The 20,130-nt window shown below is 42.0% G+C and overlaps 3 protein-coding genes across 8 annotated transcripts in view; 1 reads left to right on the forward strand and 2 right to left on the reverse strand.

The window, feature by feature from the left end:
- LOC118372716 (protein lin-54 homolog) overlaps positions 1-11,084 on the reverse strand; it is a 21,574-nt gene extending 10,490 nt beyond the window's left edge. Inside the window, exons 1-4 of one of the 4 annotated variants that reach the window (XM_035758680.2) lie at positions 10,961-11,084; positions 1,161-1,926; positions 730-841; positions 398-510 (exon numbers count right to left, since the gene is read on the reverse strand). In XM_035758680.2, coding sequence (XP_035614573.1) covers positions 398-510; positions 730-841; positions 1,161-1,895 — 960 coding nt within the window. In that variant the 5' untranslated portion in view covers positions 1,896-1,926; positions 10,961-11,084. Of the gene's footprint in view, positions 1-397; positions 511-729; positions 842-1,160; positions 1,927-2,711; positions 3,159-4,228; positions 4,451-10,960 lie in introns of those variants that run through there. The other 3 variants (XM_035758677.2, XM_035758681.2, XM_035758679.2) reach the window with 3 other exon arrangements.
- LOC118372717 (COP9 signalosome complex subunit 4-like) lies at positions 9,636-17,388 on the forward strand. 3 transcript variants are annotated; one of them, XM_052458313.1, is made up of 10 exons: positions 9,636-9,746; positions 10,825-10,904; positions 11,056-11,207; positions 11,321-11,424; positions 11,553-11,857; positions 12,053-12,223; positions 12,324-12,439; positions 12,925-12,969; positions 15,730-15,814; positions 16,096-17,388. In XM_052458313.1, coding segments are annotated over exons 2-10 (1,113 nt in total). In that variant the 5' UTR covers positions 9,636-9,746; positions 10,825-10,903; the 3' UTR covers positions 16,230-17,388. The 3 variants fall into 3 exon arrangements, with proteins under 3 accessions (XP_052314273.1, XP_035614575.1, XP_035614576.1); XM_035758682.2 differs by lacking the exon at positions 9,636-9,746 and adding an exon at positions 10,096-10,263; XM_035758683.2 differs by lacking the exons at positions 9,636-9,746; positions 12,925-12,969 and adding an exon at positions 10,096-10,263.
- On the reverse strand, positions 17,379-18,294 carry LOC118372718 (serine protease inhibitor Kazal-type 1-like). The gene is made up of 4 exons (XM_052458314.1): positions 18,152-18,294; positions 18,038-18,063; positions 17,789-17,898; positions 17,379-17,524 (listed from the first exon to the last, which is right to left on the reverse strand). Exons 1-4 carry the CDS (start codon positions 18,201-18,203, stop codon positions 17,479-17,481), a joined length of 234 nt encoding a protein of 77 aa, XP_052314274.1. The 5' UTR covers positions 18,204-18,294; the 3' UTR covers positions 17,379-17,478.
- Positions 18,295-20,130: the final 1,836 nt, after the last annotated feature.

Genomic DNA, 20,130 nt, shown 5'->3' on the forward strand with positions numbered 1-20,130 from the left:
CACTTTCCTTAGTTAAAATAAATAAGCTGAGCGAGTAGATTGATGGGTGCTTGTTTTTGCTCTGGACACCATGCGCCGTGCTTGCGCGTGCCGAACTCTTCTACTTCTCAAGACGTTGTGACTCACGGCAGCGTGGTGGTGCTTTAGTGAATGGCTAATCATAATCATATTGCGCAAATAGAAATAACATGACTTTTACGTATGTAGTCTTCAATGGTAGACTGCGACAGAGCAAGTATACGTTGAACTGGAACGCAAAAAGGAGATCCACTGACTGGAAATGCGTTTACTGGCCCTGGGCCAGTAGGCCACTCTAATGTCAGACCCTGAAACTGCACTGGTTCTGTCTCCCTCACTCAAAGTGGGGTCAGAGGGATTGAGTGGCAGCATGTCTGACCTTGCTCGGCGACTTGAGGGGGGAGATGGCGATCTTGTTGCTGGAGCCGAGGGTCTCAGAGAGGGTGATGGTCCGCGGGGGGGTCACCGGGCTGCTTGTGGACAGGACCCGACCTGGGTGGGTGGGGTTAGGGGAGGGCACAGAATCACAACAATAAAGGTCAGAACCAATTGGGGCAGGGATCAAAGTCTATATACATTTCTATGGCTCAAAGCAGTTATAATAGTCTGAACTTTCAATTACACAGCTATCCATGGGTGTGTGTGGCACATTGGAAACCAAGCATTCTTTCTATGAAGACGTCAATATGAAGAGCATGTCAGGGGGATTACCTGTAATGACATTGGATACTGATGTCTGGGCAGTCAGACCTTTGTTGTTGACAGCTTTAGTGAAGACAAACTTGATTGGTCCAGCCGAAGACACCTGAGTTTTCTTAGCAATCTATTGAGAAATATGTTCATTTACCTTCACTGCACAAACTACAGCTTAGAGATAAAGCCCAGACCTATAAATCCCGTCAACTTCATCCACCACCAAGATGATCACATATGGTGTTTGTGGAGGGGTTACAGTTGGGGATTGATTTCCAGCCTTATAAGGCTCTTCATGACAACACATAACTAAATGAATCTCCTCACTAAACAATGTGAGCACAGCATAGCAAAGCCACCGAATTACTTTCTGATAAATTGCAAAGAATCCAGACCCTTGAGACAAAAAGGTAAACAAGTCAATAAACAAGTAAACAAACAGGTCTCACCTGTACAGTCTTCAGCTGCTGGGCCTGCAGGGTGGATACCTGACTGGCTGAGCTGACCGTCACCACCTTGAAATGCTGCGGGTTGGCCTTGGCCTCCCCAAGACCCTGCACTGAGGCAGACTTGGAGCCTGTGTGGGGCAGCTGCAGCACAATAGGCTGGCCAGACTTTCCTATGGCCGTCACCATGAACTGCTGGCCCCCTGGAGTAGTGGAAGTGGTGGTGGTGCCTTGAGACCTGGTGGTGTCTGCGCCTGGGGATGAGGCCACCTTGTTGAGGATGATCTGGTGGTTAGCTGAGAGGGTGAAGGGGGCTGAGAGCTTCTGTAAGCCCCCCGAGGTGAGACTAACCCGGGAGAGGCTGCTGGTGGTTTTAGGGGTGGTTGAGGTTAGGGTGGAGGCTGTGGCGGGTCGCAAGGTGAGGGAGGAGGATGAAATCGTGGAAGAGGTGAGGAGGAGCTGGGTAGCAGAGGTGGTGCTACAGAGGGTGGAACCTGTGGGGGTGGAGGTGGTCCCGGCTTGGGTCAGCTGGGTTGGGGGGGCGTCCGAACACAGGCTTACGATCTCTGGGACAGCGGGCACATCCGTTTCCATGGGGACTGGTGAGTCGTCACTAGGCTGTGATTGGCCAGAGGCTGCAGGGGACTCGGCGGGGGGGTCGTCATCCATGATGATGGCCTCTGTGTCCATGATCTCATCAGGGAGCAGACTGTTCAGCTCTGGCGACACCACGTCCATGTCTGTAGGTTTACACTCAGCTCAGTCACTACTGGAAACAGAACAGGAAGCATCAGAATGTCAGTCCAATAGCTCCACCAAGCCATTGGATGTGTTAAACAACTTTTCTTTCAGTAGAATGACTGACAGGAAAGTACCAGTACATTATAAAACAGATATAGATAGCTGCTACTTGGGCTATAAACGTGCATTTATAACAATAGGTTTTTATACCTATTGGTTAGTGCCCATAAGCAATTGTTAGGCAACCAAGAACAATTACAAAAGTATTTTCTATGTGAACAAAATACAGTGAGAAGCCTAAAACAGAATGACCAATTCCTGCATATGATGTTGCACACACACACCACTGCAAAGACAATGGAAGGCGCAAATCACCATGGATTTGAATGATGTCATTGTCACAATACACAGCAAAAACATGCAGTGTGTGACATTAGTGAATATATTAGATTTATACATCTACTATCAAAAACACAAGCGCAAATACACCAAATAGTTTCAAAGACAGCGATTAATTCATAAGCAATGAAAAGGGTGTTACAGAACACACACACAGGCAATAGAAAATAAAGTACTTGACGTTACAATATAAATTCATAAATAATCTGTTTCGCTAGCATTAGCAGTGTTGCAATGGCTCTGCAGCGGTAACTAACAGTGCTTTCTATGGTTGTTAACACTAGCTAGCTAGCTAAACGAAGCTGAATACGCTAACGTTAGTTTAGCTAGCCACCAAGAACAATAACAAACATGTTTATGCAACGACGTTATGATCCTAACTTTGATTGCAACACAACTAGATCAAAAGCCTACTTTGCAACACAATCCGCCGAATCTCGAACGGTGCCAATTAAATAGTTTGGCTAACATGTCATGGATTGCATAGCGGAGGTGTAGATAGCTGGTTAGTTAGCTTGGCTAGGCCGCTTTGGACATCCCAGAAAATAAATCTTTGTCCTACCTCCGGCATACGCAAAATAAGACAGGATAATATACAAGTTGATAAACTAGGGGGAGGGGTCGATGTTCATCCCCTCAATTTTCGATAGGATATATGATCGGGGCCTGCTTTTTGTTCTCTCAACTATTAAGCAGCCTGTCAAAATCATGAATTTGTGACAGGAGCAGCACTGTAAAAACGACCAGCTATAGCTTGCTAGCTACGTTTCTATTTTCAGGCCGGGTTGGATTTCGAAATATCCGCCATTTTCACCTCGTCATGAGTTCAACTAAAGAGATGAGAGGAAGAACGAGCAATAGATATGAACGCCCATGTCAGGAATCTTGTTTCCCAATAAAGTAATGGGGTCACAGCTTGCAATAGATTACCTGGTAGTGTAAAACAGTAATAATATTACGAGTTCTCCGCCTTGTGTCACATACTGTAACAAGCCTTATGAGCCTGTAAATAATTGCATGATACTCTGTGTACTGTGTAGAACTATACAACTTACGTAAATAACGTCACGAATAATACATCTAAATTATCTCAAATGTCCACATTTGAAGACAACTGGTGAACTGTTACGTGTTTTTGGTAAACATATTCAAATGTAGAATAAGAACATTCATTAGACCAACGCTTAATAGTCATTTGTCAAATAACAAACCCCCAGAGACCTACATCAAATGGGGATATGACTTCCTTTTGGAAGAAAGAAACCTTGAGAGGAACCCTCGACGTAATCATCTATTTGACAGTCAAAGCCCCAGCTGCCTTCAAGTCATTTCACAAAGCAGACACACAGACTATACTAGGAAGGTATTTTTCCGTCTAGCCAATATTGAATAGACAGGATTACTACAGCGGCATTAACCTCTGGAAGCTAAACAATGACAGGCCCTAATGGACAACTGGCTTAGCAAAATCAGAAATTGCTGTCCATCTGTCGTAGTGCTGGAAAAGAGAGAGAGCTGCATTTGCAATGAATTTTAGGTCATTATAATCACACAAAGCTACAGGCTGAATAATCAATGTAACTCTCAAACATCAGTAAAATAATAATTATCTATGAAATATATGCAACGTTAGTTTCCTTTATCCGAATGAATGGTGAATAAAGTTAATGGATATTTTCCAACTTCATATTGCTCCAACAACATGAATCCTACAACAAAGCTACGTTAGCTAACTAGAATAAGGTATTTCCACAGTTTGTAAGTACATACTACATACTACAAGTAACGTTACTATATATTGTATCTTCATGTGTTGCTGCTAGCTGTCTGCTAACTGGCCAAATTGATATCATCAGCTGTTAGCTAGCTAGCAAGCCTAGCCAGCAGCAACACAAAGTATTGCCCCTTTCACACAGCGAACAGATTCTTACGTGGTTTGTTTTTCCCCTTGAAGCTATGATTTTTAGTGTCTCGAAACGCCTTAACTCAGATACACTTTCACCGGTCCATACAGGCGGAGCAACATATCGGTAAAAAGCACAGAAACGTAGACGATTGTTCAAAATACCGCGCCGAGCGCCATTTCACCCCCAACATCCCATAATAATGTCACGCACTCCTTGACAACCACATGGCGCGTCATTGATCGAAGTACTTCCGGTCTCGCTCTCAGCGTGTGACAGATCTACACAACAACTCGGTAGGCACTGACAAAATAAAGGAAACACTTGAGTAAATGAGAGTTACAGAGCGAGGCAAATTGTATTAACCTGAGCCGCGGTGCACCAAATTATGTATATATAGACTCGATTTCTAATAAGGGGCGCTATGTTGAAGCCACAGTGCCGTCATCATTTTAACCTTTACATTCGTTTTTACCACATGTATTATATTACAGACACCTTCATGCATACTGTTGACTGATATTATGTGAGCTAAACAGAAAAATATAAGTATAATTTTTAGAGATGACTAATGTTACAGGCCCAACTGCAACAAAAAAAGCCATGTCATTTTGTCCTTAAAACATGAACTACTCTTACTTGGGAGTGCCAATATGTCCTAGACCCATGACGTAAACGGGTAAAAGCGGTAAAGTAGTTGGCCATCCTCAAATCGAACAGTAATCTGCGCCAGTTGGGCATGTTATCAAGGTAGCATGATGCATCGTCCAGAAACAAACATTTATTTTCCATCAAACATATGTTCTTATTGTCGATCCTTTTTTCGCTGGAAAGGCTGAAAAAGCGTGTTTTTTTAATCAAAAGCGATCACATTTGCATGTGAAAACATAATCCTACTCAATGTGGTTATGGTGTTATCCCACTGGGCACAGACGTCAATTCAAGGTCTATTCCATGTTGTTTCAACGTCTTTTAAATGAAGTGAAAAAGACGTTGATTCAACCAGTGTGTTCCCAGGGGGATACTTTGTATTCCATGTTGTAGACCAGCTTCTTGGGAACACAATTTATTTCACGAGGATAGGATTTACCATTGCTGAGATTTTTTTGAAGTGATCGGAAAAGGTTGCGGATAGGTCATTGATAATCTGTTATCAATAAGGCACCTGTCTGAAATCTTAAATTCAACACTTTTTGTCCAATATTTCCAGATAGGGTGGTCATATTGTTATGACACTTTCAGGGTTGGAGTAGAACACAGAGATGATTCAAATACAAGTCAAATGTGTTAAATGAATATGCGGTATTATGCAAATTAGGCAGTTAATATGCTAATTAAACAGTACGGAAAACATCATTACAGTAACTCAAGCCCAAGAATTTAAGGTAGGGTGGTCATATAATTAACAAATTCCTCGGTGTCCACATCACTAAGGAATTATTATGGTCTACAAACACCCACACTGTCTTGAATAATATAATAATAATAATAATACGACAACGCCTCTTCCCCCTTCAGGAGGCAGAAAATATTAGGCATTGGCCCACTGATCCCCAAAAAGTTATACAGCTGCACCATTGAGAGCATCTTGACTGGATGTATCACTGCTTGGTATGGCAACTGCTTGGCATCTGACCGCAAGGCTTTACAGAATGTAGTGCGTACGGCCCAGTACATCACTGGGGCCAAGCTTCCTGCCATCCTCTATACCAGGCAGTGTCAGAGGAAACTAAAAAAAAATATCAAAGACTCCAGTCACCCAAGTCATAGACTGTAGTCTCTGCTACCGTACGGCAAGCGGTACCAATGCACCAGGTCTGAAACTGAAGGAAAAAGGAAACAGCACACTGCTCTTGATAGTATCACCGATCTTTAATAAGCTTACGTACCGGCCACACGGCCTTCGGGAGAGCTTTGGGGATTTTTTGAAAGTTGCACCATTATGTGGATCTGGCCCCACCCACATCCGTTCTACACATCGAAGGGAGTTGGAGGCACAGGAAAAATAAATAACTGCTACCAAATATAACAATATGCATTTCATAAATATTACAAATGTGTATAAATAAGGCGTATTAAACACGTCTGTAAAATCTCAATGAGGACATAGCAAGTTTTCATTAGTTCACAACATAACATACATAGGCATTTCCTAATTAAGTCCTTTAGGAAATAATGTCTGGAGGGTGAAAATCCAAAAACATTCTCTTTTACTCAGTATTATTATCTCCTCCCCTGTCTGATATCTTAACTTTCTCTATGCCACAAAATCTGAAGGTGGAAATATCATGCCAAGTCTGAAACTAACAGGACCATGAAAAGCTTCTACCCCAAAGCCATAAGACTGCTAAATAGTTAGTTAAATAATTAACCAAATAACTACCCAGACTATCTGCATTTACCCTTTTTGCACTAACTTTTTTGATTCATCACATATGCTGCTGCTACTGTTAATTTGCTATCCTGTTGCATAGTCACCCTATTCCTGGTTATATGTACATATCTACATCAATTACCTCATACCCCTGCACATAGACTCAGTACTGCTACCCCGTGTATATAGCCAAGTTATCGTTACTCATTCTGTATTTATTCCGTAAATGAGTATTTTTCAATTATTTCTCTATTTTTCTCTCTGCATTGTTAAGAAGGGCCTGTAAGTAAGCATTTCACTGTTAGTCTACACTTGTTGTTTATGGCACATGTGACAAATAAATATGTATTGATGTTTAGCCTCCCACCAGAGTAACCTGGGACAGATAATCTAACCCCCTCACTATATTGAAAGCAGGTGCTTCTGCACAGGTGTGATTTTAGTTAATTAAAATCCCATCATGCTTAGGATCATGTATAAAAATAGTCTATAAATGGAGAGCACTGTTGTGACTCTCCCAAGGAGTGGCTGTCCTGCAAAGATGACTGCAAGATCACAGTGCAGAATGCTCAATGAGGTTATTAAGAAGAATCATAGAATGTCAGCTAAAGACTTCCATGAATCACTGGAACATGCTAACTTCTCCGAGTCTACAATTCGTAAAACACTCAAAAAGAATGGTGTTCATGGGAGGACAACATGGAAGAAGCCACTGCTGTCCAAAAAAACAACAACATTGCTGCATGTCAGAAGTTTGCAAAATTACACCTGGATGTTCCACAGGCTGCTTTGCTGCCTCAGGGCCTGGACAGCTTGCTATCATTGACGGAAAAATGAATTCCCAAGTTTATCAAGACATTTTGCAGGAGAATGTTAGGCTATCTGTCCGACCAATTGAAGCTCAACAGAAGTCGGGTGACTCAACCGGACAATGACCCAAAACGCACAAGAGAAATGCCTTCTGAGATGGCCCAGTCAGTCCTGAACTCAACCCGATTTGAGATGCTGTGGCATGACCTTAAGAGAGCAGTTCACACTAGACATCCCAATAATATTGCTGAACTGAAAGAGTTTTTTGTAGAGGGGAATGGTCCAAAATTCCTCTTGACCAGTACAACGGTCTGATCCGCAACTACAGAAAATATTTGGTTGAGGTTATTGCTGCCAAATGAGGGTCAACCAGTTATTAAATCCAAGGGTTCACATACATTTTTCACCCTGCACTAGGAATGTTTACACGGTGTGTTCAATAAAGACATTAACATATAATCGTTTGTTATTAATTTAAGCTGATTGTTTGTCTATTGGTGTGACCTAGATGAAGATCAGATCAAATTATGTGGAAATACAGCTATTTCCAAAGGGTTCACATACTTTTTCTTGCCTCTAGTGAAACTTTACCAGGGCACATAGGGTTCCCATAGGCATGTATTTTGTCCATCCTAGTATGATTCTTTAGAAAATACAGGGAATGGGGAGGGTGTTCAGATGTGTGTGTGGTTTTAGTTTATAAAAAAAATGGTATTCTGCTGAAATGCAACAAGACATTTTCAGACAAAGAACACAGGGAAGATGCTTTTGTCAAATTCAAACTATGTTTATTGCTAGTTGAGCACTATACTGTACTGTAATACTTGTGTTGTCCAGAAATATGATCCTTCCTGAAGCATTATGGATTATGATATTGTCCAAAGATGCCCTTTTTTGCTCTTTTGTTCTATTTCATCTAAGGCCCTAAAAATTGTCAAGCACTACTGCCACCCTAGTCATAGACTGTTCTCTCTGTTACCGCATGGAAAACAGTACCGGCGTGCCAAGTCTTTGGTCAAAAAGGATTCTTAGCAGTTTGTACCCACCAAGCCATAAAACTGCTGAACAGTTAATCCAATGGCTATTTGCATTGTTGTTTTTTTCACACTGCTACACGCTGTTTATCTGTTCATAGTAACTTTACCCTTACATGTACATATTACCTTAATTACCACACTCAACCTGTACCCTGCACATTGACTTAGTACTGGTACCCCTGTATATAGCCTCGTTATTATATTGTGTTACTATTTTTATTTTGTAAATATTTTATTAACTGTCATATTTTTCTTAACTGCATTGTTGGTTTAGGGGTTGTAAGTAAGCATTTCATGGTAAGGTTGTATTCAGGAAATACATTTTGATTAGATTTTTTAAAACCTTTATTTAACGAGGCAAGTCAGTTTAGAAGAAATTCTCACAACGACGGCCTAGGAACAGCGTTTTAACTGACTTGTTCAGGGGCAGAATGACAGATTTTTACCTTGTCAGCTTGGGGATTGGATCTAGCAACCTTTTGGTTACTGGCCCAACGCTCTAACCACTAGGCTACCTGCCACCCGATCTAAGTGTCTGTCCCAAATAGCACTTTATTCCCTATAAAGTGTAACACTTGTGACCAGGTCAAAAGTAGTGCACTACATAGGGAATATGGTACCATTTGGGTTATAACTTTAGTTATAGTAGTAGAGCTAACTTTTTACCTTTCAGCTGGCAATTACTCTTGTGCCTTGTCACATTGTTTGTTTTGGCATACAGTCATTCTTTTCTCATGTCTCATTTAGTTGTTCAGATACTGTATGGGCTCTATCTATCTTAAGGTGTGTTGTGTCAAGGTTGACCAATATATTTTTAAATCACACCTGTGTTAATTAACATAATAAAATGACAGCTGCCTAAGCATAAAACGTGACCAGGCACACGAGTCTAATTATTTGGAAAATACAGACACGAAAATAACTTTTTATTCAGTAAAACGTTGTTAGACGTTGCGCTGTTGCATAGTAATATCAGAAAAGTCTAAAGAGAAAACGAATATCTGTTTTAGAGACCAACGTCTTGCTGTCCCCAGTCCACCTGGCCATGCTGCTGCTCCAGTTTCAACTGTTCTGCCTTACTATTATTTGACCATGCTGGTCATTTATGAACATTTGAACATCTTGGCCATGTTCTGTTATAATCTCCACCCGGCACAGCCAGAAGAGGACTGGCCACCCCACATATGCTCTCTCTAATTCTCTCTTTCTTTCTCTCTCTCGGAGGACCTGAGCCCTAGGACCGTGCCCCAGGACTACCTGACATGATGACTCCTTGCTGTCCCCAGTCCACCTGACTGTGCTGCTGCTCCAGTCTGACTTAAATGTAAATGTAAATGTAAATGTTCTGCCTTATTATTATTCGACCATGCTGGTCATTTATGAACATTTGAACATCTTGGCCATGTTCTGTTATAATCTCCACCTGGCCAGCCAGAAGAGGACTGGCCACCCCACATAGCCTGGTTCCTCTCTAAGTTTCTTCCTAGGTTTTGGCCTTTCTAGGGAGTTTTTCCTAGCCACCGTGCTTCTACACCTGCATTGCTTGCTGTTTGGGGTTTTAGGCTGGGTTTCTGTACAGCACTTTGAGATATCAGCTGATGTACGAAGAGCTATATAAATACATTTGATTTGATTTGATTTGAACGTCTAAATCTGCTGTACAGATCTGTTACAAGTCTTGGAGGACCTTCTAGGCGTTCCCAGTGTAGCGTGGACAGCATACCCTCTTGTCCGCTGATAATTCTCGTTGACACTTCGTCGGAGAAAATGGCGGCTGGAGTGAGACAGGAGCTTGCACAACTTATGAATTCAAGCGGATCTCACAAAGATCTCGCTGGAAAGTATGTATTGGCCAAGATAGATGAAAATATATGTGCGTGGAGATATACATTACTTTAGACCCGAGTGTGACGTTTACAGTGAATTATGAAAGTGTCAATGAGCAGCCCGCCGATGCTAGTTATGCTAGCTAGCAATAGCTATTAGCATCACATTGCGGCTAGCATAGGTTAGACGTTTTACCGGTACTGTATGTATCTAACGTTATCTACCGGTATGTTAGCTAATGTTAATTATCAGCAAGCTAGCTAGACAGTGTCTGGATAAAATGATTGCCAAATATATTGTGTTGTCAACAGTGTGCACTAGTCGATTAGCTACAGTTTAGTTTATTAACGTCAGCTAGCTATGGCTTTTGGTAATGTAGATGGCTAGCTAAATATAGCTAGCTAACTGTAGTTGGCTTTTGATTTGATGTGTGCATTGATTTGCATTTGATATTGCAGGCTTGCTATTCCATTTCAATTGTAATTGAAAATAATGGTAAATTCTCAAGTCATGAATATCATTTTTCATTTAAGATAGCTAGCTAGCTAATACACCCCTTGTTTGATCAATTGTAGATATCGACAGATTCTGGAGAAGGCCATCCAATTTACAGATGCAGAACAATTGGAATCATTAAAAGCATTCGTCGAAGCAAGTACGTATCCTGTATAAAGTACAGGGTGGAATAAATCCTGCTTACCATTTACTCACCTGTTACATAAAGTCCACCTTTTCCTTTGTACAATCATTACTCATAAATCACATTACTGTATATCCTGTCTAACTAATCCTCTCCTGTCCTGCAGTGGTCAATGAGAATGTCAGCTTAGTGATCTCTAGACAGCTGCTGACAGACTTCTGCACAAACATACCCAGTCTTCCTGACAGCACAGCCAAGTCAGTTTACCACTTCACACTAGAGAAGATACAGCCCAGGGTCATCTCGTTTGAAGAACAGGTGAGTACTGTGTTCATTGCACACACCTGGTTTCCCAGATCTAGCCTAGAGACTGGTTTGAAATAAATAACACAAATGTCTACCCTATGTTTAAATCCCATGTCTACCCCCAGGTGGCCTCCATCAGACAGCACTTATCCACCATCTATGAGAAGGAGGAGGACTGGAGAAACGCTGCTCAGGTTCTAGTGGGCATTCCTCTGGAGACAGGACAGAAGTAAGTCAATTTACTCCAGTGTTTCCCCAATATAATGTTGCGCGACTCGCCGGGAGTGTACAATTTGGTTCTCGCTGAGCACTAACACGTCTGATTCAACTTATAAACCCTCTTGTCCTCTTGGTCAGGCAGTACAACGTAGACTATAAGTTGGACACGTACCTGAAGATCGCCCGTCTGTACCTGGAGGATGATGACCCTGTTCAGGCCGAGGCCTACATCAACAGAGCCTCTCTGCTCCAGAACGAGTCCACCAACGAACAGCTACAGGTCCACTACAAAGTGTGCTACGCCAGAGTGTTGGACTACAGGAGGAAGTTTATCGAGGCTGCACAGCGGTACAACGAGCTCTCTTACAAGTCCATCGTCCACGAGACAGAGCGTCTAGAGGCCCTGAAGCACGCTCTTCATTGCACCATCCTGGCATCAGCAGGTACCTGCCACTGGTTTGTCTATTATCTTTCACAACATTGAGAAAGGCGTGTAGTCAAAGCAGCTCTAACTGTGTCGTTACTTTTTTGGCTCCAGTTTTTTGTTGCACTATATTTGGACTGCAATGTATTAACAGTAAAGTTCACTCTCCCTCTTCCTTCTCTCTTCTCCCTCCCTCTCTCCTCTTTCTCTCCAGGCCAGCAGCGCTCCCGTATGTTAGCCACCCTGTTTAAAGACGAGCGCTGTCAGCAGCTGGCGGCCTACGGCATCCTAGAGAAGATGTACCTGGACCGCATAATCAGGGGGAACCAGCTGCAGGAGTTTGCTGCCATGCTTATGCCCCACCAGAAAGCCACCACTGGGGATGGTCAGTCTCCCAACTCATCCTCTCCATAGTCACTAGTTATTTAATTGATTGTGTAATAAGAAAAATGCTCTGCTCCATTACTGTGGGATTCTGTTTTTAGGCTCCAGCATATTAGACAGAGCTGTTATTGAACACAACCTGCTGTCTGCTAGCAAACTTTACAACAACATCACGTTTGAAGAGCTAGGGGCGCTTCTGGAGATCCCTCCCGCTAAGGTAAGATGGATTTCAACATACAAGACTCAGTAGCACTTTCACAGGTGTATGTTTTTTTCCCGGGGGGGGGGTAGGTCTAGGGTTTTGGTAATGCATCGTTTAATTTAGTGTATTTGTAAATATTGAAAATCAGGTGCGTTTTAAACAATTCTTTAATTTGTTATCAAGATTGACAGTTGGTGTATGCATATCATCTTATTCCTCAAGACGTTAAGTATCTGATGGAGAAAATCACTTTTCAGGGAAAGAGTTCGGGATGTAATTTATGATGAATGTAGCGTTTGAGGGCATAACCAACACCTTTAGTATGAGAGGTTGAAGTTAAAAAAACAATTTATAGTATTTTCACAGGCATGCAGTATTTATCCCAAAATATAAACAGAATAATATTTTGTGGTCCGTTATTATGAAAGTTGAAGTGTCAGTTTTAAAGCAGCAGCATTACCTAGAAGGCTTGTATTTTGAATATACATGTTGTTGTGCAGGACGATTATCTCCATGGTGAGGTCCCTGGTTACAGATGCAGTCTGGTAGGGAACATAATCACTACTTTACTAATGAATGGGGTGTGAAACCAAAAATACACAACTAAAATACAGTGAAATAAAGCCTTGTTGGCTCTCTCTCGCAACTTCTTGGTTGAAGATAGAGGTAATCAGAATGGAATGTGCACTCCCCTTATAATACCAGCTAAATGCTGTGGCTGATGTTTTTGTTAACATAAAGGGTGTTCTTGTAATTCCTAAAGACTCATATTGTGTCATATTTAGGGAAGTAGGTTATTTTGGGTAGTGGGATTGGGGATACATTACTCATAACCATGTGAAATTGTAGTCTTATTTGATGATCAAGTTGATAAGGGGCACCTAGGTATGACATTGATCTGTAATTTATTGTTTCTGTGGTAAGTAGTCAATTAGGTTTCTACTGAAAACAAACCTTGTACTGTACAAATAAATAGCCTGTGTTGCAATGATAGGAAAGCTGTTGAGATTGTTAAAGTTGAATGATACAGACATTAGAAAGGTTGCTTAGTATTTCTGTTCTATCATCATGGAACAGTGCCTACTGAATTCCCTATTGTATATATAGTTTATTCTTATTACCCAGTCATTTATTGCATGCATATCTTATATCCCACAGTATGTTTCAAGTACAGAACGTTTCTGTTGCTATTCTCCCCAGTATGACTTTTTCAACTCTGCTGAATTGAAAATATTAGTTAGCTATGTGAACTACTCATTGGTTTGTGTGTTAGTGCACTAGGTTACAACATCTAAATAAAGAGTAAACCTATGAGATATTTGTTGTTGAAAGATTGTGAACTGCATGTCTGGTTACAGTGGACTTAGTGTACATATTGAATTGAAAAGTGGGATGGTGTTAGTCAATTATAACGGGAGTGAGACGCTACACTACAGTTCTCCATTGGGCTGGGTTAGACCAAAAGACATTGTCATTTGTAGGTAATGCATACATTTACTGCTGACGCATAAAGGTAACTGCCAAAATAAAGGAAACGACAACTTTAAGGGCATTGGGAATAGATTCTACAAGTGTCTGGAACTCTATTGAAGGGATGCGACACCACTCTTCCACGAGAAATTCCATCATTTGGTGTTTTGTTGATGGTGGTGGAAAACACTGTCTTGTTGCCACTTCAGAACCTCCCATAAGTGTTCAATTAGATTGAAATCTGGTGACTGACACACGCACACAATTTAAACCCCTATGCTCCTTTGGGAACCTGCTTTCAATGTCACTGAGATCTATTCTAGCCATGGTATACATGACCCTAAGCATGATTGGAAGTTAATTTCTTAATTATTTAAGGAAACGTGTGTGGAAACACCTGCTTTCAATATATACTGAACCAAATATAAACACAACTTGTAAAGTGTTGGTCCCATGTTTCATGAGATGAAATAAAAGATCCCAGAAATGTTCCATATGCACAAAGCTTATTTCTCTCAAATGTTCTGTACACATTTGTTTATTTCTGTGTTAGTGAGCATTTCTCCTTTACCAAGATAATCCATCCACCTGACAGGTGTGACATAATCAAGAAGCTGATTAAACAGCATGATCATTACGCAGGTGCACCTTGTTCTGGGGACAATAAAAGGCCACTCTAAAATGTGCAGTTTTGTCACACAGCACAATGCCACAGATGTCTCAAGTTTTGATTGAGCGTGCAATTGGCATGCTGACTGCAGGAATGTCCACCAGAGCTGTTGGCAGAGAATTGAATGTTAATTTTTCTACCATAAGCCGCCCCCAACGGCATTTTAGAGAATTTGGCAGTACGTCTGACCGGCCTCACAACCGCAGACCACGTGTAACCACGCCAGCCCAGGACCTCCACTTCCGGCTTCTTCACCTGCGGGATTGTCTGAGACCAGCCACCCGGACAGCTGATGAAACTGAGGAGTATTTCTGTCTGTAATAAAGCTCATTTTGTGGGGGGAAAAAATAATTATGTTTGGCTGGGCCTGGCTCTCCAGTGGGTGGGCCTATGCCCACTCATGGCTGTGCCTGTCAGGTGTGAAATTGTTGCATGTTGCGTTTTTAAAATTTTTGTTCAATATACTTAATTTACTCAAATGTTTCCTGTATTTTGGCAGTTACCTGTACATGTTGGCTGTATTGTGAAATATTACAGTAGTTATGTACACAGACTAACTAGCACTTAACAACACTTGTTGTATCGGCCTGAAATGAATCTGACCATGTTTCACTGGCCTGATCCAGAAACAACCCCTAGTACCTACCACTACCCACTTCATGGGGACCTGAAAGGATTGTACCATAAGCCAGTGATTCTCAACTGGTGGGTTGTGACCTAAATTTGGGTCGATTGGTCAGGGGTGTCTGAGTAAAAAGAAAAACTAAAACCAGGTAGAAGGTGTGTAGAAATTATCATGAACCTGCATTTAACAAAATATAAGTTGATTTCGATATTTAATTATTGACAACAAAAAAGGTGGGAATGTTGTTCCCTTATCATATAATTGCTACATTTACTATCAATATAGCATAAAAATACAAACATTCAGATTGTATTTTGAACCTCAAAAAATTGGGTCAAGACTGAAACAACCTGATTCAATTTGGGTCCCAAAGAAAAACCAAACACTACTTAGCAGTATGGCTAATAGCACATGAGGCTGTTGTTTCTGGACAGGGCTGTTAACATGTTACTGACATGTTCCTATGTGTAGTTGGTAGTATAGTGTGTGTGCCATGGCGATGCCAGTGAACTATCCCTGTGTGTCTGTCCCTGTCCCCAGGCTGAGAAGATCGCCTCCCAGATGATAACAGAGGGACGCATGAACGGCTTTATTGACCAGATAGACGGAATCGTCCACTTTGAGAGTGAGTACTTAGCCGTTAGCTGTGCATGGACTTCTCTATTTACAGAAGGCTATGCCCACTGCTCAGTTAGCTCTAGGAGGATGAAATGCCTCTCTCTCTAGGCTAGGGCCTGGTTCCTCTTGGTTAATTCCTGTCAGTGTAAGATTCCATGGTTCCTTTTTAAGTTTCTGCTTTTCTAGCTAATGTAATCCTATGCTTTTTTTAAATGTTCTTATTAAAATGTGTTATTTATTTTCAAATAGATACCTAACCCTCTTTCTCCCTTCCTCTCTGTCTCTCAGCACGGGAGCCCCTGCCCACCTGGGACAAGCAGATCCAGTCTCTATGTTTTCAGGTGAACAACCTGCTGGAAAAGATCACTGCTGCTGCTCCTGAGTGGACAGCCCAGGCCATGGAGGCTCAGATGACCCAGTAGACTGACTGACAACCCCTGGCCTGGAACACTCCACATGACCACCCACACCAGGCACACCCCCTGGCCTGGAACACTCCACATGACCACCCACACCAGGCACATCCCCTGGCCTGGGACATCTCACATGACCACCCACACCAGGCACACCCCCTGGCCTAGGACATCTCACATGACCACCCACATCAGGCACACCCCCTGGCCTGGGACATCTCACATGACCACCCACACCAGGCACACCCACTGGCCTAGGACATCTCACATGATCACCCACACCAGGCACACCCACTGGCCTGGGACATCTCACATGACCACCCACACCAGGCACACCCACTGGCCTGGGACATCTCACATGACCACCCACACCAGGCACACCCACTGGCCTGGGACATCTCACATGATCACCCACACCAGGCACACCCACTGGCCTGGGACATCTCACATCACCCCACACACCAGGGCACACCTGGCCTGGAATACCCCACACACCAGGGCACATCTCACATGGCACCCTACTCCCTATTCACTATGGAGGGTGCGATTTTGGCTGGGTGGCTGGGCTAAGTGCAAAGTTTTGTAAGATCGTACTGTACTGAAGACTGCAAACACGAAATTGTTCAGTTGAAACCAGCTGAAGCCAAATTCTGTTGTATTTTGGCAGGGGTTAGTAGAGCTTAGCCGAGCGCCCGTCTTAGTAGTGGTAGGGGAAACACTGGCCACTCCTCCCCACATTCTCTCTCACTCTCACTCTCTCTCTCACTGTCTCGCCCAGTTAAGTGTGAGACATGTTCCAATCTGGTACTTCTCTAGCATGTTTCTCAGAAGAAGGCTGCTGTATATTATGCTTGGAGTTTACCATCTTTCTAGGACTAATAAATGGATACTTGAATCCATAGGCTCATCAAGTTACCAGTGGTTGCAATCTCATATATACTTTGATTTCATGTAATACAAACCAGAGAACGCAAACACTGATGTCCCACGACAAAGGTGTTAGTGATTCTATTTGAAATGTGAAAGACACACAGGCCATGCCTACCGCCACTTAATTTGTTGCTGTATTCTTGTACAATGATTTTATTACATTCTGTTTGGAAACATTTTGTCAGACCTGGAGTGCAACTTCAACAAAGAGATGAATAAATCAAAAAATAAGTCAGTGTACATTTTTTATTTGTTCAGAAAAGCTCTTTTTCATCACTTTGTGTTTCAGCCGTGGTTTATAATGTTGCATTTGCCATATCTGACTTCTTCAACAAGGTCCATGTTTGACAATAAGTATCTTCTCCCTGGTTTCTCTGCAAGAGGAAAAATTAATTGCAATTTCCTTCGACCCTGTCAGTATAAATGACATTGTACTCTCACCAGTTTGATTGGAATCAGCAGGATAGAGATAGTCAGCTTATAGATGATGACTTGCATATAGTAATCAGGTAACATAAGGTTTTACAACTAGATTTAACCATGTACTTTCCATCTCCAGTCCCTCTTTATAATCAGCATACAGGATCCAAACAACTCCTTTTATAACAACAATGACTGATAGTGTTTCTTTGTTGTACCTTACGGTGTCACACAACACACACTCGTTGGTGTAAGTGACTCCGTTGGATCCACACACAGGCTCAAAGTGGAAGGGACAGCCAGGCTGCTGATAGTTGTAGCACGCTGGCTAAAGGAAAGATGTTTCAGTGTTGTGAGCTTTGTCTTTCCGCCCAGTTTTAATTCATTTCAATGGACCATTATGATCAGTTACACAAGAAAAACTAGTTAACTCTTTGTGTCAAAATATGAATAACTGGATACATTACCTTCTTAAAATTTGCCCCCTGCACATCTGTTGGACAAAACATTGTCATTGATAGTGACACAACATTAACAATACATACTAAAAGTACATTTCAATGGTGAAGAAGTATGCTTACTTGAGAGGCAAGATATGATGAGAAGAAGGAAAAAAATAGGTTTTCCAGGCATATTGGCAACTGCAGTAGTTCGCTACAGTGAGTGTTTCTCCTAGTAATACATGTCTATATACTCTATTAGTGTTTTGGGAAACTTCAATGACCTCATTTCTGGCCAAAGTCCCCCTTCGGTTCTATTGACAGTGACACACATGTTTGTCTCTAGTCTTAAAACAAAATGTCAAACAGTAGCACCATGCAGACATCCAAGCTCTTGTGAAGACCAATGTTGAACATTACTATTGTTACAACCACACTCCCTGTTCATTCATTCATTCAGCTAGCTGTTATGATGTCTCTTCAAGGCAATATTCAGAAGGACAAACAATAGTTTTGTACTTATTGAGAATGATCATGTCAGGGGGACACAAATCACACACAACAGAGGGGAACATATCAAACAGACCTGCATGGTATAGGGCTCCGTTTGACAAGTCAATGATTCATTTATCTCTAATGGTCTCTCTACAGCTTCATCCTGTCCACGCGTGTTTCCCATAGTTTCTCACTGACTTTATCTGGATGACAAACCATGAGTAGCTAGTAGTCCTATAGTAATCATTACCAGGTTAACCAATACATGTGTTCAGTGCTTCACACTGGCCCGAGGTGTGTTGGAGTTATGTTGATGCTCAGAATATCTTTTACTGATGATATACACTTTCTAGGAATTACTGAATGATCAAGCCACAATGTATGTCCCATTTTAGCATTTCTATAGCATTCATATTAACAAATCGGCAAAAATTACATTTATTGCAATGTATTTCCTACATCAAGAAAATATAATTCAAAAGTAAAAACGTATTCAGGATACCGGAATTCGATCTCAGATTTTTTTCTTCAGATCTCTGACGCCATCTAGAGGAAAATAGACATGAATACCACAACACACTTTTTCATTTTCGTTTTTGCCTGAAACACTTGACCTACTCTACTGTACAATGATGACCCATACCACAAAGTACTAAAATGACTCACTGTCTTACACTTATAGTCAAACATTACTTTATACAGTAAGGTTCAAGTGTCAGTAGGTCTAAAGCTATGTAATCAGGTGCCACTACAGTTTCCACAGAACTATGGGATATTCAGTGTATTGCTCTGTGAAACATTAACAGACTTGTGGTTGTACCTTAGCTCAGAAGATCCCCTGCTCCTTACGTAGATCTATGTCTCTTTTCAGCTGACAGGTAGAGCACAGCTGACACCACAAGATGGCACAGAAGTCCCCACACAGGGAGACACCAAACCAAACAAGACGCTTAGTCCAGGTCAGGGGAGAGACAGGGAGAGCGTCATCATACATACACCAGAGCCTTTCCATCTGATTAGAATGTTTCATGTGACAGAATAACAGACCTAGAGCAGCCTATGACTGTTAGAGTATAAGCTAAGTGAAAGGAACTCACCCTAATGTTGTGTCTGGTGCGGTACATGGTGCGCATGTCCATGGAAGACCCACACAGACAACACTCATCCATATCACTGGCGACAGAGCAGCACAGACATGGGAAGCACCAATAACCACAACAAGGAGGGAGGGAGGCAGGGAGGCAGGGAGGCAGGGAGGGAGTCAATGAGAGGGGGGAACCATCAATTGAATATGGCAATTTGTTGTTTACTGGAATGTGCTGTTTTTTCACTTCAAACGCAAATGACACAATTGAACCTGACTCTAACCTTTAAAGGACAGGAGGCTGAGACTAACAGCATCGGTGTCAACACTACATAGAAAGCCTTGTTACTGCACAACAGTGTCCTCATCAGCTTACATAAAGAACACCTTTGCATAGACAGTATTGCGTGCATATGGTACTGTGGGTGTACTGTGTACATGTGATAGTGATCAGTAGAAGTTACCTCTCCCTACTACAGTGACTGTGTCCTGGGCCTTCTACTTTGGTAGAAGATGCAAATCACTCCATTTGTTTGTAGTG

This window comes from Oncorhynchus keta, chromosome 12, assembly GCF_023373465.1.
Source record: "Oncorhynchus keta strain PuntledgeMale-10-30-2019 chromosome 12, Oket_V2, whole genome shotgun sequence".
In the NCBI taxonomy this organism is placed as follows: Eukaryota; Metazoa; Chordata; class Actinopteri; order Salmoniformes; family Salmonidae; genus Oncorhynchus; species Oncorhynchus keta.